The 26460-nt window shown below is 45.9% G+C and overlaps 1 protein-coding gene across 2 annotated transcripts in view; it reads right to left on the bottom strand.

Moving 5' to 3' along the window:
• Positions 1–6697: 6697 nt before the first annotated feature.
• Positions 6698–26460, bottom strand: part of MYCBPAP (MYCBP associated protein) — a 1263051-nt gene continuing 1243288 nt past the window's right edge. For both annotated transcript variants that reach the window (XM_069654887.1, XM_069654888.1), the window contains one exon: positions 6698–6892. In XM_069654887.1, the coding sequence (XP_069510988.1) occupies positions 6785–6892 (108 nt within the window). In that variant the 3' untranslated portion in view covers positions 6698–6784. The remainder of the gene's footprint in view (positions 6893–26460) is intronic.

The raw sequence follows: 26460 nt of genomic DNA, 5'->3' as shown, positions 1-26460 counted from the left end.
AAACCCATGGTTGTAATATCAAAGAGCAAAACATCATCTGCATATGACAGCCAGTATGGCCTCCACCTGTCAATTGCAGGGGAAACAAGTATGGCAGTGCTTAGATGACCCCCTATATCTCACAGGTAGAGGTTAAACAGTCAGGGTGCTAGAACCCAACCCTGCATGACCCCTCACCCACCCATAAATATATACACTGAGACAAACCTCCTGCACAATTCAGCCGCACCCAAATTTCTGTCTGCTTATGTCGACCAAGAGTCTTAATAAACCTGCGGGCATGCCCCAGTGATGTAACTTGGCCCACAGGAGGTGTCGATCCATCGCATCAAGTTCTGAGGAAAGGTCGATGGAGGCCAAACAAACCATCCCATATTTTCCAAATAGGAACTATGTGGGTCCTAGACTAGGATGATGGAAACTGCATGGGTCACCACATTCTTAAATAGGACACTCAGCGCAACTGCCCAGTTCAATGGGTCAGCCCTAAGTAGGTAATTTGATCGTTGATTTGGGCCTGGGGCCCTCGAGGGGCTGATCCTTTTTAGTACTTCCAAAATCCTGTCCTCATCAAAGGCCACCAGATTCATTTTATAGCCTGAGACAAGTCAGGTGAACCCCACCGAGTCACTGGGCTGAGCATAAAGCTCAGAAAAATGTAGCACCCAATCACCTTCCGAGACGGCATTAACTTGCTTCTCAGAGTCCAGGGCCTCAGTTGAGTTCATCATTCGTCAAAAAGTGTGGAAGTTATTATTCCTCAGGGAAAAGAATAAGGCATCGGCATCTGCCTGGCTTCTCCCACTTCAACTATTTCTCAACCAGTTTGGTAGGTCTGGTATAACTGCTTCGCCGGGACCATTGCTGAAGCAGGAGAAAGATCATGTCTATTCCTCAAAGATCTTAGTCCTTTTCTCAATAATCTCTTCTTAACGGCCTCCACCTTCTTGTATACATGGATGTGCTTCTTGGGGATGCACACCTACCCGCTGACCCACCCCCAGCCCCTGCCCTGGGATTGTTGTGCCAAGATTACGTCCTTCGTGAAGCAAGCACTAAAAATACACAATTTCCATTCCATTGAGGAAATCACCAGAGCTTCAGCCAGAGCCTGGTTAACTCTTGTGTCTAATCCCTGATTCCAGGAAACCGGATTACCTGCAGGGTTAATGACCAGGTTAAGCAGACCTACCACATTGTATTTTACAGACAGACACTCCAGATTGAATTTAGCAATCAATTTAGCATGATTGCTCAAGGGTGTAGTTAGAATGGTTAGTGATATTCACCTTTCAAGAAGCCCGTCGGCCACAAATATATAATTTATCGTAGGAGATGAATGTCCATTTGACAATTTGTGTTAGGAGGAATTAAGGAGATGTTAAGCCCAGTCCACTCAGGTTCCCAAACCAAGGATTGCCTCTGTCTTTTTGAGAATGTCCGGCCATACAACCACACCCATAATCCTGTCTCAGATATCTCACACAATGTCAATTTAGGTCACCAGCCAGAAGTTCTTATCTACCAGCGTGGAGACCACACCAATCATTAATACATTCCACAAGCTGTTCCAAGAACAGCACTAGCGCCAAAATATTCTCATGCCAAAATACATTAATGATCAGTAGATGAATAGATCACTTCCCCATCAATTCCACGTGTGTCTGGAGCAGACCAAAAAGCCCACTATCTTTCTGGACGTCCCTCAATTTATCTGAGTATCTAATCAGGGTTAAGAGACCCCCATAGGGGCGTCATCTGTCCCCCCTACTTGCTACCTGGCCGGTGACCACAACACCATCCATTACTGGGCTGCTTTGTAACTAGGTATCTTGTAAACAGACTACCCAGTGGGTACTCAATTCCTGGCCTACAATTGGGTTACAAAAAGTCTACTGTGGTCTGTGTATTCCATGAAAGAATGGAAAATGGTTCCACCTATCCGGTTCCCTCATGGGGCTTGACTGCTAGTTAGTGTTACAATGTTCTAAGCAGCCAGGGCATTTTTGACTTTAGAGTTTGAATCTCTGTGTTTAACTGTTGGTCTAATGCCAGGTGTGTTAATATATCTTCTGCATGCTGTTTCACCAAGAATTCATATAAATCAAAAACAAATTTTCTGATAGACTGTCTCTCCTGTCAGACCAGGTCAGCCACCAACCCGGAATTGAAATACACCACTGACTTTTCCGCTCTGCATTTTACAGAAAAGTGAACCCAATTTAGATCAGTCGTTTTAACCCACACCAAACTCTGAATCTCAGATAGCAGGCGCAGGATATTCATACGGTTTAAATTAACATGCATATTTTTGGGATCACACTTTGAAACATAATGGCATATTCCGCCTCCAAGCATTTAACTGAACTGGGAATTTTTCCTCCCAAGTGCTTGCAGACACTCCTCTGGGCCCTCCGGTTAGCGCACCCCAAACTCCTTATTGCCTCCCTGTTGTACTAATCAGTATAACCCGGAGGAACAACCGTCGGTGAGTGGCTCAAAGGACTTTTCCCTTACCCGACCAAAATGTAGTACGTGGCAATATTGAAACCCTTGTATCTGGGGGAAATGAGGCTGAACATTCAGTGATGGCGGACTGCCCCAAACAGTCCCACCCCCAACCAAAGGGACCTGGCTGTTGACAATTGGCAGAAAAGCCAAAACAGTATCACTCGAGGGAGACTTTTCTGGTTGAGACAGTGCTGCTATGGTAGTGCTCCCAGAGTCTTTACTTCTTTCAAACTCCAATTGGGGAAACAGTGTCCACAAAAAGAACCTAGAGGCTTGCAAATTTTGTATGATTTATTTTTCTATTTTTGAGCAACCTTCCGTTGTCATACTTTCCGTCAGAGGGGTCGTGTAATTTATGTATTACTTACTTGCACCTTCATCAGGGTATTTCCATTATTCATGTTTAGTATGTTGAGATTACATACCCCCACATAACTCCACGCCAAGACCGAAGGCTTGCTAAGATTTTTTCTCATATCCCGAAGGGTCTAGAATATCAACCACCTCCGCCTCCCCCACCATCCGAAGGGAGACACGGCCACTTTCACAAATGTGGCCATGAGACACTGGAAATCCCTTTTTTTGGTTACACTCCCCGGCCGCCAAATTCAAGATGAGTTGATTGGTGATGTTGGTCATGCCTTGATTAAACAAAAATGAGTTTGCTGTTAAGTGCAGCTTGATATTGGCAGTAGCATGGAATTTGATTTAGTGTCTACCTTGAGACTCTCATAGTGAGACAAGGACACACAGAACTTGATTAATTTTAACCAAGGAGTGGGCGCTCAGGGGAGAATTTTCATTCTGCCTTATAAATGGTACATCAAACTTCCCCCTTTGGAACCAAAATGGCTGAAGACCCTATGGAGGAAAAAGATGAGTCAAAGTCTGGCCCATATCGTTTATCCACATTAGGAGGGGAGTCCAGGTAAGTATAATTGTCCATACTTTCCATTAACGGGGATGGCACAGAGAGTATAGCGCGAGGAGTGGGAACACAATTTACCCACTGATTAAACCCACATGGCTGAAGATATGGCCGCTCAGTGGATTTCCCTTTGGATAGAAAAAAGAGGTGCTCAGACCCTTTGTATTTAAGTTGAGAGCCACACGTCCTTCTACACTAACAATCCGCGCACGTTGAGTTTGCATATTCCCTAGCTCCGAGCTCCCCCCCCTCCATGACTGTAGGCCTGTCAAGGTTTAATTGAGGAGGAGGAAACTCGGGCTCTGGGGACGGGGGGTAACGGCATGTTCGCCACTACCAGGATCTCATCTGTTATTATACCAAAGAGTTTCGGGGGGGCGTCATCCACTTGCCACTATGCAATCCAACCATATGCCGCACACAGGCTCCGTCTGCGGAGTGGAATAATAGTTAAAATGAGAGAGGGGTGTCACCAAAGGTCACAATAAAGCACACGCAACTAACAGAGTAGTTCGACACTCACCCACTCTCCAATAATGGTCGCTGGGTGGGGGGGTAAGATATTTTGTCCAAACGATGACACTGACTGCCCCGACTGCCTCTCAATCGCCGCTCCGCGTAGCACTGGCAATTTTATGTGCAGGCTCCCCCTCCAGCAAAACTGCAGCAGGCTTGTCGTTTTCCAAGTATCTTGCCCAGACTGCCACTCAATCGCCACTCCCAAGGGGAGATAATACCTTTTAAGTTGAGTGTGGGTAATATCTCATACTCTGTCAGGAGCAAAGGATCAAGAAGGAGATAAAAGAGCTTGTTGAACGCAGAAGGCCATAGAGCAGGACAGTGACCCATTAGGGACTGGGGTGGGGGCGGTCACCCCTCCTAGCTCCCCCTTGGTGTGCCCCCATGCTGCCTCCAGAGCTGGAGCTCAGTCAGGACTGACCCTGACTGATCACCCACACTGATAAAAAAAAAGCTATGAGTGGCGCGCCGAGGTGTGCAATGAAGCGTGCCACTCACAGGGTTGCTGCGACATTGGAGTTGTTGCATTGCAGCAATGGACACCCTGGAAATTCAGTCCTTCAGGAGCGCCAGGATTTGTCAAGTGTGCTTGCTGGCTGGGGGCATGAGGGGTGGCCGTGTGTGTATCTGCATGCTTGAATATAATGCATTGTTTGTGTGTGTGTGCAGGAAGGACTGGTTGAGTGAATCTGTATGTGTGTATGTATGCATGTGTTTGGATCAGAGTGTTCCTGCACATGTGTCTGGGCATGAGTGTGTCTGTGTTTGTATCATCTCTACAAGGGATTTACGTTGACAAAACATTTGGTTGGTCACAGTAAATACCTTGTAGAGAATGCTGGATAGGATGTGTGTCAACAGCTTCATGCATAGGGTTTACAGTGACCACTACTGGCATAGATAGGATGTCCTAACTGTGCCAGGAATGGTTGCTTTGAATCATTTGCATGAAGAGCTTCAGTCTTCATGCATGTGATTTAAAGTGATAATTACTGGCATAAGGGAACATTATTAAAAAACATACTAAACGCCCTTTAATTCTTTAGTGCAACGAGGAAAAATGTAGGACCCTTCACTGATAACATTCACCACCCCATGAGGGTTCATCCATGAATCGTTTAGAATCTTGGGTCCCCTTTAGGCGAAATTCCCCTCACCCCACCCGGCGCCAAAAGGTGGCTTCACCACTGTAACCCATGGCTGGTGGATGGTAATATCACAGCCTGACAAAAACCGCAAGCAAGGGGGAAGGAAATATATGCTGGTAGGAGTGTGTCCAAGGTAATACCCTAACCAAAGGGTTATTGGAGAACATACTTGTTGGAGGGAGATTGGTCAAAAAGTATGGTGGGTTTTATATCCTTGGGATTGAGAAGTCAAGAATCAAACTGAGAGCTATACCCCTTTCACTGTATGATTAGGGAATCCTAATAGGACAAGTGCTCCTTTAGACATGTCATCACCCAATTCAATTTAAAGTTAACCCATACTCACTTTCAAGGATAGATATCCCTCTTGAATGTCAAACCCCTATGACATGTAGATATTCACCTCATACTGTACCTTTTAGTAAAGAAAAGCAAAAGAGCACACAAGGAGCTGCGATTTTGGATATTAACAAGAGGACTAGGGAGACTGGTGAAAGATGGGAAATCTGCCAGACTAAGAAGCACTGCCACTTTATCCTTTAACCATTACCAAGCATTGTTAGTTTAGTTTTGGGTCTCAGAAAGAAATCCCCTGTGTTATTACGGAATTATTCCATATACTTAAAAGTGTTTAGCCCAATACTTCTCTCATTGTGTTGAACTTTTCTGCTTTTCGGGGAGCTGTGATGAAGGATCAACAGACAGTGCTAAAAGCTCACACTTGTTGCAGATGTGCCCAATAGAAAATGTAAATTATTATAACGAGCTGTGGAACCAGAACACCACAATTCAAACCCCGGCCAACCCACCAGATCATTTTGTGTGAGCCAACCCACCAGATCATTTTATGTGACTATGAGTAAATCAATGAATCTCTCTTTGCCTATATCTGAAAAAAATTGGAATGTTTACAAGATCAACAGTGGGATTAAGCTCTATATAAAACGGGACATTGTGTATAAGTGTAATTTGTGCATAACACTCATTACCATGGGCCTCATTACGACCCTGGCGGTAGAGGGTTAACAGCACTGGCAGAGCTGCCGGCGCTGTTAACCCCCTACTGCCTCATTACGAGGTCTGCTCTCGGGACCCGCTAAGGACGCCTGGTAAAACCAGCCGTCCTTAGCGGGTCCCGCGAGCAGACCAGGATGCTTATAACGGGCCCGTCATTAACAGGCCCGTTGTTAGCATCCTCCCCATTCCCATTGAGCCCTATGGGGGCTCAAATGGGAATGGGGATGTACCGGGTCTGGGTTCCTTGAATGGAGAAATACCAGGCCCTCCAAGGTCGAAATGGCCCGGTATTTCCCCACTATTTAGAAGCGGCATGGCTACCTCCATACTCGGAATGAGGCCTCTTGTGTTTAGCAAGTCCATAGGTGTGTGTGTGTATCACCAAACCTTGACAGATAAACTAGGGGACCTGATAGAGGTTTAAGAACTTTATAAAAACACAAATATAGGAACTAAATCCCAGGGAGCTGAAGCATTCTGCTCAAGAGCACACACAGTCATCAATTGAGGAAACAGAATAAAACAAGGGTCAGTGTAAGGCAGCAGCACAGAAGAGTCAGACATTGAGGCTCTGTACATCATATATATTTACTTTATTTTAATAATAATTAATACATGTTTTCTAATAGAACACTTGCTATATAAAACGAAAAAACTAATTTTACATATATAATTCAACTTCCTCTTCTTCTTTCAGGATTCTTTCTTTCTTCAGCCCCTCTGAGAAATATTCAAGGTTTTCCACTAAGGACACCAGCAGTCCATATACCTGTAAGAAAAAAGAAGAAAAAAAAATCATGAGTGTGCATGTGACAGCATTGAATGTATGTACGCAAGGTGTAGCAGAAAATTGTAGTATTGTGAGTATGAGAAGAGGGATATAGATTTATGAGAGTGGGCTGTGGTACGTCAGGAGAAAAAGGCAGACCAAATGGTGGCATTCTTACAATTCTTTTTAGGTTTATAGTTATAATTACGAAAAAAAAAGTTTCGACAAACCAAAGTTTAGAAAAAAAAAGTTTCGACAAACAAAGCTGAGACAGCCTATATTTAACATGCAAATTGCATTTCTTTCGGAACCAATCCGTCGACAATAGTCATGGACTGGTTTCAATAGAAATGCACTTTTACATGTTAAAAGTAGCATTTCAATGTTTTTTTTTGTAACTTTGCAACGTTAGATGCAGCTGTCCAGTGCTGAAATTACATGACTGGACATATCCATATAACGTTTCAAAGTTACACAAAAAAAAAATGTAATGCCAATATACACTCAAAGTTTGAAAAGTTATATGGAGCTGTCCAGTGCTGTAATTTCAGCTTTGGACAGCTCCATGTAACGTTTCAAGGTTTTAATGTATATTGGGGGGGTTCCCCCAGGATCTCCAACCCCCACGTCACCCTCCCACCCCCAACCCTAACCCAAGCCCCAACTCTAACCCTAACCCATGTCGACGGCACTTTCACATTTTTTTCAAAGAAATTGTCATTCGAAAGAATGGCATTTCGACAAAAAAAATTAGAAAGTTTGACATTCGAAACTTTTGCGGTCGAAAAAATGACAAGACACCTTTTTATTACAAAAATAAGAAAAGAGGCCTATCTGTCCCTATCACAAAGGTTTGCCCTATCTAACATAAAACAAACTATGTGCCTTGTCGTCAGTATGGCAATTCAAAGTAACAAATCTGTTCTCTGTCAAAAAACTATCCTATTCTAACCCTACCACTAATTACATACCAAAGGAAAAGAAAGAGGCCCGGGAGAATTACTCCTTTCTCCAGGACAGGCGTCTTCTAGCCTTAATATTCTACTTTCAAATAATTCTTGGTAACCATGTGAACCAAATCCTTTAATTCTTCTAGGGGATTTTTACACCTTTTCAGCTTTCCCTGTATGCTTTCAATAGAGTTCCTTGATTTTTCACAATAGGGTTTTGACTCTTATCCCTTTTGGATTCTTGCCGTGTCTCTAGATGGCTTTCTATCTTTTGGATCACACTTCAACCACTCCTTGGACTTAACAAGCTGTCCTTCACTTTCTTTAGAGCATGTACCACCACTGGGACGAGTATTTTTTTATTTTTTATTTTATGGGACATTTGTATGGCGCTTATACACAAGTGTTTCCGGGTGCCAGATTATAAGGAGGCCCTTTGTACACTGCACTTTCTTTATGGTATTCACAACCACTGGGACAAATATGATTTCCTTTGCACTCATCACCTTCTTAAGGGTATTGAGAACCACTGGGACGAGTATGATTAGTCCACTTATATTCTTCACTATCTTTAGGGTAATCACAACCACTGGGTTGAGTATGAGTCCCTTAACACTCTTCACTTACTTTAGCCACCGGGAATAGGGAGATTAATCCTCATGCTCTATTTCTGTTAAATGTTCATAACCATTGGGACGAGGGAGATTACTCCCTATACAGCACCCTGGATCTCCCGCTATACCCATTTCCTTCTGTTTTGGGTTCTAGCATCCCTGGGTCTTCCTCTGGAGCCGGGACACCATCTTATTTCCAACATTCAGCTTCTGTCGTAGTCTGCTTCTTTCTCCATCTTGCGGTGGGCGGTTGCACTCTGTGCCTTGATTGTGGCGTTGTTTAGGGACTAAACAGTCCACCCGTCCTGGGTCACGCCACCATCTTGAACTCTCTCTTCCCCCGGGGTCGGCTCCCTGCCCTCCCTCCATTTCTCTTGTCTGGTGGTCTCAAATGCCAATTTTAAAGTGGTTCTTCTGGCTTCCACGGCTCTCCCTAGGTCTCGGCCTTTGAATCACCCGGGCTTCCTAAACACATAACTCTAATCCTTCTTTCCTTTTATTCAGGCTTAGCTGGTTCCTCCCCAGCATGAACATGTAGACTTTTCTCTGTTTCTGTGGAGCACTCCTGATTCCTCACTCATCCATGTCTCGTTCTGGTTGGCTGCGGCTGCTAACCACTGGGTACTCTTCAGTGACCTTGCATTCTTTTTCTTCTCCATACTTTTGTGAACTTTAGGAATAGAGGGTACAGTATTACCGTAATAAGTAGAGGCTTCTGGGATTGTTATGTTGGGAGGTTAGGGCTTTATTGGGACTTCACCATAGAAGGTGTTAGGGAGTTCTCTACAGGAAAGGGAGTCCTTATCCCCAGGAGGGGAATCTCTCCCTGCAAGGTCTGCTTACTGCCACCCATAGAGGGAATGTTGCGTAGTGGGCTCACCTCCGTAGCTTCTCAGGGAAGGGCTCTCCTCTGGGGAGAAGTGATGAGATCCTGTGAATCATCATAGGGCTTGGAAAAAAACATGTTTATTTGGCAATACATCCCCCAAAGAATTAAGCAAGTAAAGGAAAAGGGGTCAATTTTGCTCATGGGCTGAAACAGATTTGATTTGTTAGATAATAAAATGAGTTCAATCGTGTCAGCCCAGTAAACTATTCAGACTATTCTTACATTGCACCCACAACAGCATGCAATTGTGCAATGAGTTGTTTTACACCTTTCTTTCATCATTCACCCTGTTATTTAATAGGACTGCTCAAAGCCAGCAAAGTTATTTTTTGTAGAGCAGGGAAAAAATATTTGCTGTGGCACCTGCTCATCAGCTGTTTGAGAACGGGACATTTGTCACTCTTTCCAATCACCTCATCACTTCATCCACACTCATTGCTTCATCTACATACAGTTCTTTCAGTAATACCTCCCTCATGTCCATTGTTATTAAAACTTTAAAAATTCTTGGAAGCTTGGACTTCTGGGCATGCGCAGAGTAGGATGACAGCTTCTCTCCGTAGCTTTCCCAGTCAGAGCAGGCCTGTGTTGTTCCCCTTAACCCCCACGTGCACCCCCAATGCCTATTGTCCAGGAATGGGAATCTCAGGAAACTGTGAACTAACTGGAACAGTTTGAATGAGACACTAAGGCCTGGCTGTCAGTACAGCAAAGTTAACCCAACAGGCGGCATGTTATAAAATGGCTGCCATGGTGGGGTCTCGAGTTGAGAGATCCTCACTGTGGGACCGCCTAAATGGTAAGGGGGTACAGCTGACATCAATCTGCAATGTACGGATGCCCTGGGACGTCTGAAGGTATGGGAGAGGCTTTGGTGTGATGGCCCGGGCCCATTTTGTGCGACTAATACTGTAAATATTGGAGATGACATGCGTTGCTGAAGCTGAACCCGACTGGAAATTGAGCTAAGATGCCAAGAAATGTGGGTAAGACTCATGCTCTTTACCAGAAAGGGACCTGATGACTTTAACTTGCGTCTGTTAGTGCAGGACCATGACTCCTGCTGACTCTGGCTGAGAGGAGACGGGGCAAACCCATATTCACTGAAGAGCTACTCCACATCTGCTCCGTCCCTCCATCTCAGTCAACTGATGATTTACAGTTGTCCACAGTGGCTGGAAGGATGGCCATACCTAAATATACTGACTCTATTGGGGAATAAAATAGTAAATTCGTCAGAGGCCTGGGAGCATCAGAATGTATGCTATGCCTGTGGTGCAAAGGAGAGAAATTCAATGCTTCAGGTCAAGTCTGAGATGGTTCTAGTCTAACAGGATTTCAAGCCCGAATAAGCATTCCTTTGTCATTGAACCTGATTGTTATCCTTTAAGCTTCTGGTAATCTAGAGTGACTGAGCTGAAATCATCTAAATTTTTACTTGCTCTCTGTGTCTTACTATCACCATCTCCCCACAAATTAATAAACATTTGATCTGCAGAGGTTAAGGGAAGAAACAAAAGCAGCTTCACAAGCGAAGGGCTGCTGACTTCAGCCTATTCTAAAACCACCACTTCAGCACAGAAAATAACAGATCCAACCATTAAAAATATGTGGGGTTTGAGCCACGGCCCTATGGGGTGTACCATTTAGCTCTCGGGAAAGTAGGCCACTTAGGAGACATTTATGTCTTTCACAAACCAATGTATTGCCAGCCATCAGATCAGACTTCGAAACCTTTATCAAGGGCTTACATCAAGGTAATGCATCTACGTTCTGACTTTTATTCAAAGTTTGACTTGAAAGATTGCTAAGAATTTCTAGGCTTTGCAACACACAATAGCAAAAAAAGAACAAGTTAGAGGAAAAGGAAGCCAATCCCCTGAACAAACAAACAATCAATCAATCAATACTAGATAAAAGATGATGAACATTTACAGCAGACTGGCCATTAGTGAATTGTTCCATGACATCCTGCAGGACCCCAAACAACCAGCTGGACCGAACACATTACAACTTCTTTTTTTAAAGAATCAGGCACTGTCACTCGGTCCATGGCTGAATCTTCTATCTCTTTATTGCTAGAACATGACAAAGACCTACTGGAATGTGACACGCGTCGATCTATAGCACTCCTAAATGTAAACACTAAGATATTGGGGCTCATACTGAGCCTGCCGGTGCACCGTTGTTTCCGGACTGGCATATTACAGGTCTGCATGCCGGAGCCGCTGTGCCCGACAGGTCGGTCCCTGCCGTCACGGAAGCACCAGCACTGTTAACAATATTGACAGTGCTTCCGTGTTCCCCATTCCCATAGAGTCCTACCGGAATGGGGAATTACAATTTACCGGCGCCTGACTTTCTGGACTGTCAGGGTTGTAATCCCCCGGCAAGTCAGGCGCTGGTAAACATTTACGCGTCCGGCGGCAACCAACTGGTAGTACCGGCATGGTTACTGCCAGACCCGTAATGAGGCCCATTGACAAGTGATTTAGCCATGCATCCGAACTCAGTCTTGCCTAAACTATTTCAACCAGACCATCTCAATGTCACCTTTGACTTTGGATGCTGAGAAGGTGTTTTATCACCTTATTTGGGAGATATTGAATTGAGGCACCGTCAAGTTTTAGATTGGCCCCATAATGAGCCATCAGATAATGGTCAATTTTTCATATCCACCAGCCAGACTTCTAGTTAATGGACAGTTGTCATTTATTATCCATTTAGGTAAAGAGAAAAGGCGGATTTCCTCTGTGCTCACTGCCCATTGGTCTTCAGCCTGATTACTAAGTCATCTGCTCAAGCTATTGTGAGGAGCCTGGAATGAGAGGCGGATACAGAGAGTTCATAGTTTTGGCTATACACATTTATTCAAAATAAAAGGGGGTTGGAAAATGCCTTGCTGCCCCTATTCTAAGAGGTGGTTCCCAACCTCATCCAAAACTAAGGGTCTGTCAAATGTCAAGATGTCCAAAGCAAACCTTTCCTGTGTCTGAAATACTATTCTGGCCCTCACATTCTAAAATGTAACTCTGAGGTGTCTTTGGCCTTGAAAGCGCACAAATGTTCAAGTTCAAAAGGAAAGGTGTAACTCAAACACAAACGTTTCCCATGGATAAAGTTCACATTTCCAGGGGATTGCTCCCTTCACCAGGTTTTCTCTTCAAAACACTTTAAACTTCTATGGGTATGTGTCTTCCTTGGAATTCTCTGATCAAAACAAAACAACTTGTATATAAAACCACTTGGCTGTTGGTCCCAATTTCATAGGTCACCTGCTGTACTCCCCTGCCAGGTTTCTACTCCACATTAATGTAACTCTTTACTCAAAATCTTGGCTTTGCCTGGTGTATTCTCCTACCAGGGCTTCCCGATGTGATTTACTTTACACACTTGCCAACTTGACTTTGCCTGGTATACTCTCCTGACAGGACTTTCTCATGTGTTTCACTTGACACTTGCATACTTGTATATATCTTGCATTCATTCTGTTATACCCCCTTTGGAAATATTGCATGGCACATTCCCTTGTATGTGCTTCCTTTTATTCTTATTTGTCTTGGTAAGGTTGCCAAAGCGCCTCATTGTCCCAGCTTCCCTCATGAGGACCCACCAGCTTTCTGTGGTGTTCTTCGGTTCTCTTATGGTAAAGGCAAAGCTGTGCTTCAGTGTCCCGTTCCCACTTCCCAGGCTTACCGACTTTGCTTGGCGGCTTCTGCATGTTTCAAAACTCCTGCTTGCTTGCTGTTTGGGCAGCATGGAAACTGTTCTCCAGTTCCTGCGATTGCCAGGAAGTCTTCCCTCTTCCTCTCAGGGCCTCTACGTGGAAGACCGGCTCCAGCAGTCTTCTTCCTCTGGGCTTCTTCCTTAGCCGGCTGATCCTCATTGCGCCATTCAGCTTTCTCATAACAGTACTTCCATATGCATGGAAACAGTAGTCCGTTTTTGGTAAATTATGTACAGAACATTGGAAGGTATTTTCATAGGTCCCATGGATGGTTGAAGGGGGCTATTACAAATGGCAATTAAGGCATGGGGAATGGAAAGGGTATCCCTAAGAGGAAAAGGGGGATCCTATGATGTCATTCCCTTGAGGGTTGCCGCCCCCCAGGTGGTCCCCAGTGTCAGGATCAGGTAGCGGCTGCCATCCCCTGGCCACATGGGTAGAGGATACTGCCAGGAAAGGAGTAATGACATAATCAGATTCATCACACTATTCACCAAAATAATACAATCTTGGGTTATAATGCTCCTTCCTCACAACATAAATTAGCCCTGTTTGCTGATGACATTCATTTTATGATCATGGACACCAGGAATACTTTGCCGAAGATCCTCACAGAGGAAGTCTCAGTTATACAATCAATGATTCCAAGTACAAGGCCATAGCTGTAACAGAATCAAGTGAAACTGTTTAGTTTCTAAAGCAATCTATTCCATTTTTGTTTTAGCAAATATACATTTATCTGGGCATTAATATTACTCCTTAACATGATCAGCTTAATAAAAATAAACCAGAGAAGGTATTAGCTTCTCTCTACCAGGACTCAAACATGTGGTTCTCTATGGAAATGTCTTTGATTGGCAGAATTAGCCATCTGAAAAGATATCATTCATAAGATTTATGCCCAGTCTTATTTATGTACTGTAGGCTCTCCCCGTGGGCGTACTAAGCTCACTTATCAACCATATATAAATGAAGATGGGTATAGTTTGTTTGTTTGTTTGTTTGTTTATTTATTTAGTATAGCGCGCAAAACCCAGAGGTAACAGGGCGCAACAGAGGTCAGGAAGATAGGATTACATAAAAACTTGGTTACAGAATAAGATAGGCATGAGAAAAAGAGCATTACATTTACAGTTACAATGTGTGGGATGTGCATATATACATATAATTGAGCGAAAGCTTACAAATTTACATAATTAGTGCTGTGCATGGGGGCAGTTCGGTTGCATTTACATATTTACATATTTAAGGCTGTGCATGGTAGTCAGGTTATAGCACTGGCATGATCAGATTAGATGGCAGGGTTAGTCGTGAGGATCATTGGCCCGCAGCCAAGTGAGGGTGTTTCGCCTGAAGCTATAGTAGGATTGGTCTGTCCTAATGTAGAGTGGGAGGGCGTTCCAGTGTTGGGCTGCCAAGACAGGGAAGCTGCTGCCGCCGGTTTTCTTTTGTCTGAAATTGGGTACCTGCAGGCAGTAGGAATTAATCGATCTGGTGGGGCGGGTGGACGTTTTTTTCTTTATTCTGGATGCGAGATAGGGGGGGGCTGCGTTGTTTAAACATTTGTAGGTGAGTGATGCCGTTTTGAGGGAGATGCGGTCGTGGATTTTAAGCCATTTGTGTTCTCTCCTTTTGTTGGAGATGTGTTCCTTGGAGGGTAGGTTGAGGGCTGTTCTGAGAGCGTTGTTTTGTAGTGTCTGTAGTTTGTTGGTTATGCATTTGTTGGCTCCTAGGTACATGGCGTTGCAATAGTCCAGTCTGGATAGTATTAGGGCGTTGGCTATGATGATGCAGCTAGCTTGGGTGAGGAAGGCTCTACTTGCCCTAATTAGCTTGCATGTGTAGGCGGTGGAGGATGCTAGTGAGTTAACTTGTTTTTTTAGTGACATGGTTGCATCAAGGTGAAAGCCTAGTGTTTTCACTGTTTTGGCCACTGTGATGGTGTTGCCATCAATGTTGAAGGCCTTATAGTTGGAACTGAGTTTTTTGAGATTGGTATTGGATCCGAGGAGCAGGATTTCGGTTTTCTCATCATTTAGACATAGACCGTGTGTGGCCATCCATGCCTGAATGATGAGATATATTTTGTTTACCAAGGCCGTATCTGAAGCGTAGTTGCCTGAAAGGGGTATGAGGATCTGGGTGTCATCTGCATAATTGGTATATGAGACACCCAGTCTGTCCAACTTGTCAAATAGGGGCTTGGTAAAGATGTTGTAGAGGGTGGGAGAGACGCAGGAGCCTTGGGGCACCCCACAGGTTATTTTAATGGGGTCTGCTGAGGCTAGGGTGGAGAAGACCCTCATAGTTCGGTTGTCCAAGAATGATTGGATCCAGGCTATGGCCTCTTTCGAGAAGTGGGCTGCTGAGGCCAGGTGTTCGCACAGGACTGCGTGATCTACCAGGTCAAATGCTGCCGACAGATCGAGGAGTAGTAACATGGCAATGTTCCCTTTGTCGTTAATCTCATTGATCTGGGTTTTAAGATCGATTAAGGCTGTTTCGGTGCCGTGCTTCGGTCTGAAGCCTGATTGGTGGGTGCCTAGTAGTTTGTGAGTTTCAAGATATTGCTGAATCTGCAGGTATGCTACTCTATCTATTATCTTTAACAGGAATGGCACTGTGGTGATGGGCCTGTAATTGGTGGGAATAGCGGGGTCTAGGGTTTGCTTCTTGAGGAGAGGCAGGACCCAAGATTCTTTGAGGTTACTTGGTATGGTGTTGGAGGAGAAGGATGCGTTGATCAGCTTGGTTATAAAGGGGGCTAGATCCCTAGCAGCATCCTTGATTATCTGGGGAGGGCAGTTGTCGCCTTTGCAGTTAGATGGTTTAAGTGAGGCTATAACTTTTTCTGTTTCTGGGATAGATATTTTGGTAAATCTGAAGAGATTCTGGCCTGGACGGTTGGCTGTTTTGTCGTGGTTGCTGGGAGATGCTTCATTGGTGGTGAGAGAGTCTTTTTTCAGAGCGATTTTGGTTTGGAGAGTTTTGATTTTATTAGTTAGGGCGTTTTGGACGCTGGTGCACCATACTTTATCTTTAATTATATTGTCTGGTGGGGGTATAGGGGATTCTAGTTCCCTTAGTATAGCAAATAGTTCTCTGGTGTTGGAGCTCGATTTTTCGATTCTTTCATTGAATAGTTTCTTTTTGGTGAGTAGAATTTCTTTTTTGTAGTTGTTTGCATAAAGTTTGAGTTGTGATTTGTTCTCTTCTGTAGGGGAGTTGCGCCATTGGCTTTCAAGTTTTCTTTTGTGCAGTCTAAGTTCTTTCAGATGTGGGGTGAACCAGGTGTTCAGGTGGGCTTGCTGTTTGCTTTTTTGCAGTTTTAGAGGGGCAATGATGTCTAGTCCTTTTTTTATGGTATTGTTATAGTTTTCTACTAGGCGTTCTGGTTTTAGATTATCGGGGAGAGCATTGAGGGTTGGCAGTAGTAGTGGTAGGAGGTTGTCAGGGGTTATGTTTTTTTTTGCTCTAGTGGGTAGTGGTGGTGCCATGATTTTTCTTTTGTTGACTTCTTTATTGAGAGATAAGGTGAAGTCAATGAGGTGATGGTCTGTCCAGTGCTGGGGAGTGGTTTTGGTAATGACGGTGTCGCAGTTTAGAGTGGCGATCCAGTCCAAGGTCCTACCTTTATTATGGGTGGGGGTGAGCACTCTTTGGATTAGGCCGTGTTCATCTAGCATGTTGGCTATAGCTTGTGCTGATTTGTCGTCAGGGTCGTTTAGTCCTAGATTCAAGTCGCCTAGCAATAATATTTGGGTGGTGTCTTTTATGTTGTTGGCTAGGAGGCTGGATAGGTCTGCTTCGAATGAGCCAATGGGGCCGGGTGGCCTATATATTAGAAGGATGGTTAAGGTGCGACAGTTGGAGATGGGTAGTTTGGCTACTAGGAGTTCGCAGGATTTGAGAGGTGCTTGAGGCAGTGGTCTTAGCTCGAGGTTTGTTTTAGCTATGATGGCTAGGCCGCCTCCTCTGTTGTTGGGCCTGTCCATTCTGATTATTTGGTAATTTTCTGGAATGGCTATTGAGAGTGCTGGGCCTGCTGCTTCGTGCAGCCATGATTCAGTGATAGCTAGGAGGTCGAGGTTGTTTGAGGATAAGGTGTCTGCTATTTCTGTGGCGTGGGCCATTATCGATCTGGCGTTGATCAAAGCTCCGGATATAGTGGTAGTGTTGGGTGTATCCTGGATTGTTATAGGGATGAGTTTGGGTTGGGTGGAGTTGTAGCAGGGTGTGATGTGGCTCGGGTGGATTTTGGTGTGTTGCAGGGTGGGTCTCTTGTTGTGGTAGATGGGCTCGTAGAGACGGGGTAGTCTGGCTCGTAGTCTAGTGTTTCTTTCTAGGGTTGGACAGGGTGCATTTTCTGCAGGGTACATGGTTATGGTGGCAATGAAGATGGTAAGGTGTAATATATGTATGAGGAGATACAGTAGGGTGGCTGTTTGGCTCTTGCTGAGGTACATTGTACGGTTTGGCATGTGTAAATAGACAGGGGGTTTACCTGAGTTCGCAACTCAGGCTAAGAAAGGCATGTGCAAATAGATGCAAGTAGGCAAGTAGTTCACCTAAGAACAGTAATCACATTTGGGCTAAAGGTGGCATGTGCAAGTAGATGCAAGTAGGCAAGTAGTTCACCTAAGAACAGTAATCACATTTAGGATTAAAATGACATGTGCAAGTAGATGCAAGTAGGCAAGGGGTTCACCTAAGAACAGTAATCACATTTGGGCTAGAGGTGGCATGTGCAAGTAGATGCAAGTAGGCAAGTAGTTCACCTAAGAACAGTAATCACATTTAGGCTAAAAATGACATGTGCAAGTAGATGCAAGTAGGCAAGGGGTTCACCTAAGAACAGTAATCACATTTAGGCTAAAAATGACATGTGCAAGTAGATGCAAGTAGGCAAGGGGTTCACCTAAGAACAGTAATCACATTTAGGCTAAAAATGGCATGTGCAAGTAGATGCAAGTAGGCAAGGGGTTCACCTAAGAACAGTAATCACATTTAGGTTAAAAATGGCATGTGCAAGTAGATGCAAGTAGGCAAGGGGTTCACCTAAGAACAGTAATCACATTTAGGCTAAAAATGGCATGTGCAAGTAGATGCAAGTAGGCAAGGGGTTCACCTAAGAACAGTAATCACATTTAGGCTAAAAATGGCATGTGCAAGTAGATGCAAGTAGGCAAGGGGTTCACCTAAGAACAGTAATCACATTTAGGCTAAAAATGGCATGTGCAAGTAGATGCAAGTAGGCAAGGGGTTCACCTAAGAACAGTAATCACATTTAGGCTAAAAATGGCATGTGCAAGTAGATGCAAGTAGGCAAGGGGTTCACCTAAATTCGGTAATCACATTTGGGCTAGAAATGGCTACAGACATATAGATAACTCTGCAAATTGGACCAGTTAGTAGAAAAAGACTACCACATGGTCGGGGGGGCGCATGATACCAAGAAGGATCTGTGGTGTTGAGGGCATTGCTGTGTATGAGTAAACATGTATTCGTGTCTACTGTACTTGCTTCTTGAGTACTATAGAATGATAGCTGTTCAGTAAGTGAGAGAGCTCCAATCAAACATTAAGAAATGAGTACAATTTGTTTAACGTTAGAAAATCTCAGAATTTGCGCAGCTGGTGATTGTTACCGCTTTTGTTGTTAGAAAATCAACAATTACAAATGTAGGTGTATCGCTTCAGTTATTTCTTAAAAGAACTTAGCCGTCTTATGTAGTTAAGCATTACTCACCAAAACAGTTCAGTTAAGCTGATAGGTATCATGGTGCTGTACATGGCCAATGTACCATACATGTTTAGAATCAGTATAATGCGGCTGAGGGCGTCTCCAACTTCTGATAGTGAGAGATCCTGGAGTTGAAAGGGCAGAGATCCTGGCCCCTGGCTCCTACGGCTCCGAACAGGCACCCAACAGGCCTTAGAGTGGCCTTGGAGCTGGCCGCCGGCGTGATCCGCCTGCCGGCGGTTACCGCTGATGTAAATGAGGCTCAGCCTCGGTTTCAGGCCGCGCTGCGCCCGGCATGGGCGAGTCAGGCGCCGTGTGGGGACAGGGTCAGGCAGGCCCTGTCCTGTTCCCCGCTTGTCGCGTGGTTCCTTTGCTGGGCTGGGGGTGCTGGGGGGGCTCCTGCCCTCGCCCCACGATGAGGAAGAGTGGAGTGAGGGGGTTAGCAGGCACCCAACAGGCCTTAGAGTGGCCTTGGAGCTGGCCGCCGGCGTGATCCGCCTGCCGGCGGTTACCGCTGATGTAAATGAGGCTCAGCCTCGGTTTCAGGCCGCGCTGCGCCCGGCATGGGCGAGTCAGGCGCCGTGTGGGGACAGGGTCAGGCAGGCCCTGTCCTGTTCCCCGCTTGTCGCGTGGTTCCTCTGCTGGGCTGGGGGTGCTGGGGGGGCTCCTGCCCTCGCCCCACGATGAGGAAGAGTGGAGTGAGGGGGTTAGCAGGCACCCAACAGGCCTTAGAGTGGCCTTGGAGCTGGCCGCCGGCGTGATCCGCCTGCCGGCGGTTACCGCTGATGTAAATGAGGCTCAGCCTCGGTTTCAGGCCGCGCTGCGCCCGGCATGGGCGAGTCAGGCGCCGTGTGGGGTCAGGGTCAGGCAGGCCCTGTCCTGTTCCCCGCTTGTCGCGTGGTTCCTCTGCTGGGCTGGGGGTGCTGGGGGGGCTCCTGCCCTCGCCCCACGATGAGGAAGAGTGGAGTGAGGGGGTTAGCAGGCACCCAACAGGCCTTAGAGTGGCCTTGGAGCTGGCCGCCGGCGTGATCCGCCTGCCGGCGGTTACCGCTGATGTAAATGAGGCTCAGCCTCGGTTTCAGGCCGCGCTGCGCCCGGCATGGGCGAGTCAGGCGCCGTGTGGGGACAGGGTCAGGCAGGCCCTGTCCTGTTCCCCGCTTGTCGCGTGGTTCCTCTGCTGGGCTGGGGGTGCTGGGGGGGCTCCTGCCCTCGCCCCACGATGAGGAAGAGTGGAGTGAGGGGGTTAGCAGGCACCCAACAGGCCTTAGAGTGGCCTTGGAGCTGGCCGCCGGCGTGATCCGCCTGCCGGCGGTTACCGCTGATGTAAATGAGGCTCAGCCTCGGTTTCAGGCCGCGCTGCGCCCGGCATGGGCGAGTCAGGCGCCGTGTGGGGACAGGGTCAGGCAGGCCCTGTCCTGTTCCCCGCTTGTCGCGTGGTTCCTCTGCTGGGCTGGGGGTGCTGGGGGGGCTCCTGCCCTCGCCCCACGATGAGGAAGAGTGGAGTGAGGGGGTTAGCAGGCACCCAACAGGCCTTAGAGTGGCCTTGGAGCTGGCCGCCGGCGTGATCCGCCTGCCGGCGGTTACCGCTGATGTAAATGAGGCTCAGCCTCGGTTTCAGGCCGCGCTGCGCCCGGCATGGGCGAGTCAGGCGCCGTGTGGGGACAGGGTCAGGCAGGCCCTGTCCTGTTCCCCGCTTGTCGCGTGGTTCCTCTGCTGGGCTGGGGGTGCTGGGGGGGCTCCTGCCCTCGCCCCACGATGAGGAAGAGTGGAGTGAGGGGGTTAGCAGGCACCCAACAGGCCTTAGAGTGGCCTTGGAGCTGGCCGCCGGCGTGATCCGCCTGCCGGCGGTTACCGCTGATGTAAATGAGGCTCAGCCTCGGTTTCAGGCCGCGCTGCGCCCGGCATGGGCGAGTCAGGCGCCGTGTGGGGACAGGGTCAGGCAGGCCCTGTCCTGTTCCCCGCTTGTCGCGTGGTTCCTCTGCTGGGCTGGGGGTGCTGGGGGGGCTCCTGCCCTCGCCCCACGATGAGGAAGAGTGGAGTGAGGGGGTTAGCAGGCACCCAACAGGCCTTAGAGTGGCCTTGGAGCTGGCCGCCGGCGTGATCCGCCTGCCGGCGGTTACCGCTGATGTAAATGAGGCTCAGCCTCGGTTTCAGGCCGCGCTGCGCCCGGCATGGGCGAGTCAGGCGCCGTGTGGGGACAGGGTCAGGCAGGCCCTGTCCTGTTCCCCGCTTGTCGCGTGGTTCCTCTGCTGGGCTGGGGGTGCTGGGGGGGCTCCTGCCCTCGCCCCACGATGAGGAAGAGTGGAGTGAGGGGGTTAGCAGGCACCCAACAGGCCTTAGAGTGGCCTTGGAGCTGGCCGCCGGCGTGATCCGCCTGCCGGCGGTTACCGCTGATGTAAATGAGGCTCAGCCTCGGTTTCAGGCCGCGCTGCGCCCGGCATGGGCGAGTCAGGCGCCGTGTGGGGACAGGGTCAGGCAGGCCCTGTCCTGTTCCCCGCTTGTCGCGTGGTTCCTCTGCTGGGCTGGGGGTGCTGGGGGGGCTCCTGCCCTCGCCCCACGATGAGGAAGAGTTATATGTAAATGCAGACAACCGCATATTTCTGGCAACATTCTTCAACATCCCAAAGATGAAGGAGGCTTATTGGTCCCGAGGTTTCATAGCTATGTTTCCACTACTCAGTTCATAATAATTCTGGAATGTAATACAGCCCACTCAGATGTTTTTTATTGGAAAGTAAATGTACACCATGCCTTAGTCATGATCTGCTATGGATTGCAGTGATGTTCTGGGGAAATCTTACTGTATCAAATTCTAGAAGGGATATCTCACAAAATAAAATCGCTCGTCAGTTTTCCCACACTGACTCCAGTATTTGAGAATCCTTTTGTCACCCCTGGATTGTTCAAAAGTGCATGACTACATTGGCAAACTTGAAGTTTTTCATACGTATGTCTAATAAATCATGATGGTAATCCTCTGGATTTTGTATCCTGTCAAGAGAATTTTCACACTAGGCAAGTTGATAGATTTACCTTTATCCATATTCGACACTGGATCATTCAACACAACGAGACGGATGGGGGAAGAATCATGACACGGGCACCCTTTGAGAAACTACTCCATGCACGATTCTCAACCTACTTATGCTTAGGGATATATATGGCTCTAAGTTACGTCTCTTACAATGACAAATTGCCTTACATGACTAGGTTAGAAGAGGAAATGGGCTTCCAAGTTGCCAAATCGTTGTGGTCTGAAATCTGGGAGAGTAATGCAACATCATCTAACTGTTTTTACAATATGGGCAGAAATTTGAAGCATTGGAATCTATGGCTTGTATATTTTGGGCTTATCTGAAGAGACACCCATTCTGGGTCAGAGCCACTTCACCTATTGAGAAAATAACCAAGATATGGTTCTGTTTAGATCCCCAAATTGTTCTTTTGGGAGCAGTGAACGAGGACGAGAGATACCCCTTACATTTCCATATGAGATCAATCAATCGAATCCTCCTGACGGGGAGGTTTCAAGGACGGTTACAACTGCTCGTTTGGGCATATTCTCCCTCATTATTATTTTTTGATGAAAACCATGGCACCCTGGATAAATTAACCAGCTCATTCAAAGAAAGAATTGATAGATTTGTCAACATTTTGTGGCTGCTTATTGTTTATATTTAAAGAAATGAAGATTCTGTAGATAAGCAACTTCTCACAGTATCCATATGATTCATTCAGTGGCTATTGTGTGTGCCAGACACAAAACTGTACAGAAGGGGTGGGTTTGATTTCTTCTAACTCTCGTTGCCCGTGAGTTAGACACTTCTTATTTTGCATGGAAATGAGTAACACACACTCGGTGTACTGTCCTTTTGAAGAACCAATTTGTCTAAGATTTAAATATTAATGGTGACTCATGAAAGATTGATTGGAACCCTTTATATGTTGGAGATTTCCGATTAGTATTTTCTTCTTTTTCCTCTTGCTTATCTTAGATTATGGCTATGCTGTACTTACTGTTGGTATGGTTAATGCATTTTAGTCGCAAACATATATTATATTCCACAATATGTTTATAAAATATACAAATAGTTGCATATTTCAAGTGATGCTCATAAATGTGTTCAGTATATTTTTAGATATCTGTGCTTTACTTCCTATTTGTACAAAAATTCATTAAAAAGATATTTAAAAACAAAAATCTAGTGACTTTTCTTAATAACACTGTTTTGATATTTTATAGCACAGAAAGTTGTTTCTGTCATCCAACCCAATGCCACTCAGTTCAGGCCTCAATATGTGCACTCGCCACTAGGGAGTTATAAGTGGCTGCTGCTTTTAGGACCTCATTCTCCTCTTTTCAGAGATGTGCACAGAGGAATTCTGTGTCCGCTTCAGCATCAAGGTATTAACATATACCCTGGGAACCCTCCTACCGATTAGCACCACACACATCTGGATTAACAATTTTCCAAGTGTGTTGCAAAGATTTCCAGATGGATTCTGTGCACAATATTTTACTTCTCTCCGCCGTGCAGCAAAGCAGCATGGGAGAGAAAAGAAAGGCACATGCCTTTCTTGTGCAGTCTGGCACTCTTTAGCAGATGCTGGTACCACCACCCCTCACATAGAAAACTATTTATGGGGACAAATTTCGACATTCCACATCAGTTTTCAGGGGGCTGCCCGAGGTCTGCATAGGTCCACGATTTCCCTGTAGGGAGGGCACAATAATAGTAGTACCAAGATCAGCTGAACCATTATGATTGTCCAGTCTGCATACCTTCAAGCGGTGCCACCCTACCTGCAGTGAAGACACAGCAATAGGAGACATCGCTGTCATATTCTGCACTCAGGAATTTTTGCGCAGAAAGTCTTTTTCAAAGTCTTTCTTCCACATCCACAGCCCGAAGAAGATGGTGCTAGCGCGTACCTAGCCTACAGCAAGGGTCATTGCAAATGGCAGCAGAGCCCATTATAAAACCCTATATCATAACATTACACATGGGATGAACCCACCTCAACAGTAAATGATTTCTATTTTCTTTTCTGTGACAAAGGCCCTTTCAACGATTAAATGAAGGGTGTCAAACATAAGGCGATTTAACAGTACATATTGCCGGGCAATGCAGTCTGACAGAGTTGAACAAAGGAGACACTCTGGGGATGCAAAGGCTTTAGTTCCAGTAATGTGAGAGAAAAACTCGGTCACCAGTACTTGCTTTTCTGTACTGTGGCCAGGATAGGAAGCACTTTGTGCCAAAACCAAATCAGCCATTATTATTATTTCTTATAATGCACCACACGCCCTTGGGCCTCAGAGCGCAACAAACAATAAGACAAACACATAAAACAAATAAGAACAGGAGTCCATTGTACCAGGCATCAATATTATAAAACAGAAAAATCAACCACTAGTTTCGGATCTGATGAAACTCTCGACAAGTCATTACAAATGGACAGATTTGATGGCAGGCTACTTAAACCACAACCCACCAACATACATACATACCCTGTCATCCTGAGCACACCACGGATCTATCTTGACCCTTCAAGAGATTTTAAGGTCCGACATTGTTACAACTCTTGGGCCGGTCTTTTGACATAACCAGCAGCTTATTGTTCAGGGCAGCTCTAGGTTCATGGCCCACTACTGTCTCTACATTGGTGATGAACAGGTTTCTATGATCCAAAACGGTCTTCCTCATAAAGTCAAAAGCAATTGGAGGCATAAAGGTTTTACCAATACACAAGTTACTAGGCAAACAGTATTTAGGGTTAGAAATGCTCTGTCGAACAAATGTTTTGTGGACTTGGCCAATGTCTCATTATTTAATCTGCAACGTTGGCAAAGGTGGTAAAGCTTGCTTTTCAACAAGGATAGAAGTAGCAATGGCCGGAGCTTGATGGATCGGTGAGGGTGTTCGCTGTTTCACTGATTGTTTGTCCAATAACGCTTTCATATGCTCCTGTCCAATGGTTGTCTGACAAAAATGATCCCTGGTGTCCGTAGCAATAACAGCCTTCCCAGCCCCTAGATATTTGTTCTTCGGTTGGGTGGGCATGCAACTTGGGTTACATTAGGTTATCTGAGAAATCTGATTTTCATAGGCCAAGGGAATCAGGTCATTCTTATCTACAGTCTGCTCCCATTGGCAAGACTTTTTGTTGGCTAGAAGTGCGCTGCAACATTGTCCTTTACATCAAGCCACCAGAGAAATAAATCTTTTTAAAAAAACGTTTTTTTTAATTGTATTTAAGTTTTATGGTTTATTGCAAACCTTTGTCACGATTCAGTAAACTTTGTTGCCAGTATGATGCTGCATGTTTGCCATTCTTATAACCGGCAGAAGATGGCAGAGTACTTTTATTTTTCTTGGCAAACAAATGCCCACATGGCTTCTGCATCGTTGTCATAAGGTACGGTCACCCATTTTTCTAGGTAAAAGGTTCTCAAGTCAGTCTATCCTGTGCAGAAAAGCATTATGTGCTTCAACGTTTCTGTTTCTCCTGGCTTGGCACAGAAGCGACCCTCAGAGAACGTTGCTCGCTTGTAGATGTAGAGTAGTTGGTTTGTTGGAATTACGTTCACTCTAAACCGCATAAATTCCATTTAACCTTGGCGGGATTGCTGATCAGTTAATCAGGATCAGTTTGCAGATGAGTCATGAGGGCGGAGCATCCTTTATCCGATTGCCTCAGTAAAGCTTCAGTATCATTGCTCAGGGCCTCTTACAAGATTCGATAGGGCCTGGCCAGAGGAGAAGATACGCATTTTCTGTGTGGTGACAGGGATTTCCATAGAGACCTCGCATCTAGCGAGGTTAGCCCTAGCTCGTAACGGATGACCGCGTTAGGAATTAAATTCCATAAACTGAGGAGTTTATCCAGAATATTCCCTCTAGTGTGCCACAACGTTCCCACGAGGTGCATATGCATCCTTCTGCTCTGTCCAGTAATGCAGGTATATCTATTTGGAATTCCCTTAACGGCACGCAATTGACTTTGTGCACTCTAAGCATCACGCAGCCTCTCTGCACCTGACAATTTGTGCGCTCATGCGCAGCTTTCACATAGCAGTGCATCTATGTTCTGTGCCAAATTGAGCTACCGACCATTATATGTACTTCACTTCTCACTACATGTGCCAGTCTGACCCTGCGTCTCGACTCGTGTTAACATACTGTATGTTTCTTACGCCAGAACGCTTACCCCTGTATACACTGCTCTGTCTAATGCAATCTACATCGTATGCTATACGGTCATAAATTAAAGTTGTTACAATGGTGCTAGATTATCTAGTAACCTGTGTAATGAAGCAGCCCGATTGGCATCAGTTAAGAGTGTACTGCAATAGCCCATTTGTCACTTGCTATGCATGTCTTGCAATGGGTGGAGTTTTTGAAAGGCGGAACTCCCTCACTCCTGCGCACTTCTTGTTCGTTTGTTTACAGTGTTTACTGCAGCCTGAGTCCTGGTTTGTCAAGGGACCAACTCCGGGGTTCCTGATGTATCAACATGTTAAAACTGGCACCTCTACGTCTAATAATGCATTTCATTAGTGCTGATTAACTAAGGAAATAAACAAACCTCTTGTTTGACACAAATAAACCTGACTCATCCATTACCTGATTAAGCTGCCTAAC

The sequence above is a fragment of the Ambystoma mexicanum genome, chromosome 3q (assembly GCF_040938575.1).
Source record: "Ambystoma mexicanum isolate Mex_15411 chromosome 3q, UKY_AmexF1_1, whole genome shotgun sequence".
Taxonomy (NCBI): domain Eukaryota; kingdom Metazoa; phylum Chordata; class Amphibia; order Caudata; family Ambystomatidae; genus Ambystoma; species Ambystoma mexicanum.
Note: the sequence above shows the minus strand (reverse complement) of the source record. Positions and strands in the feature narration are given on the sequence as shown.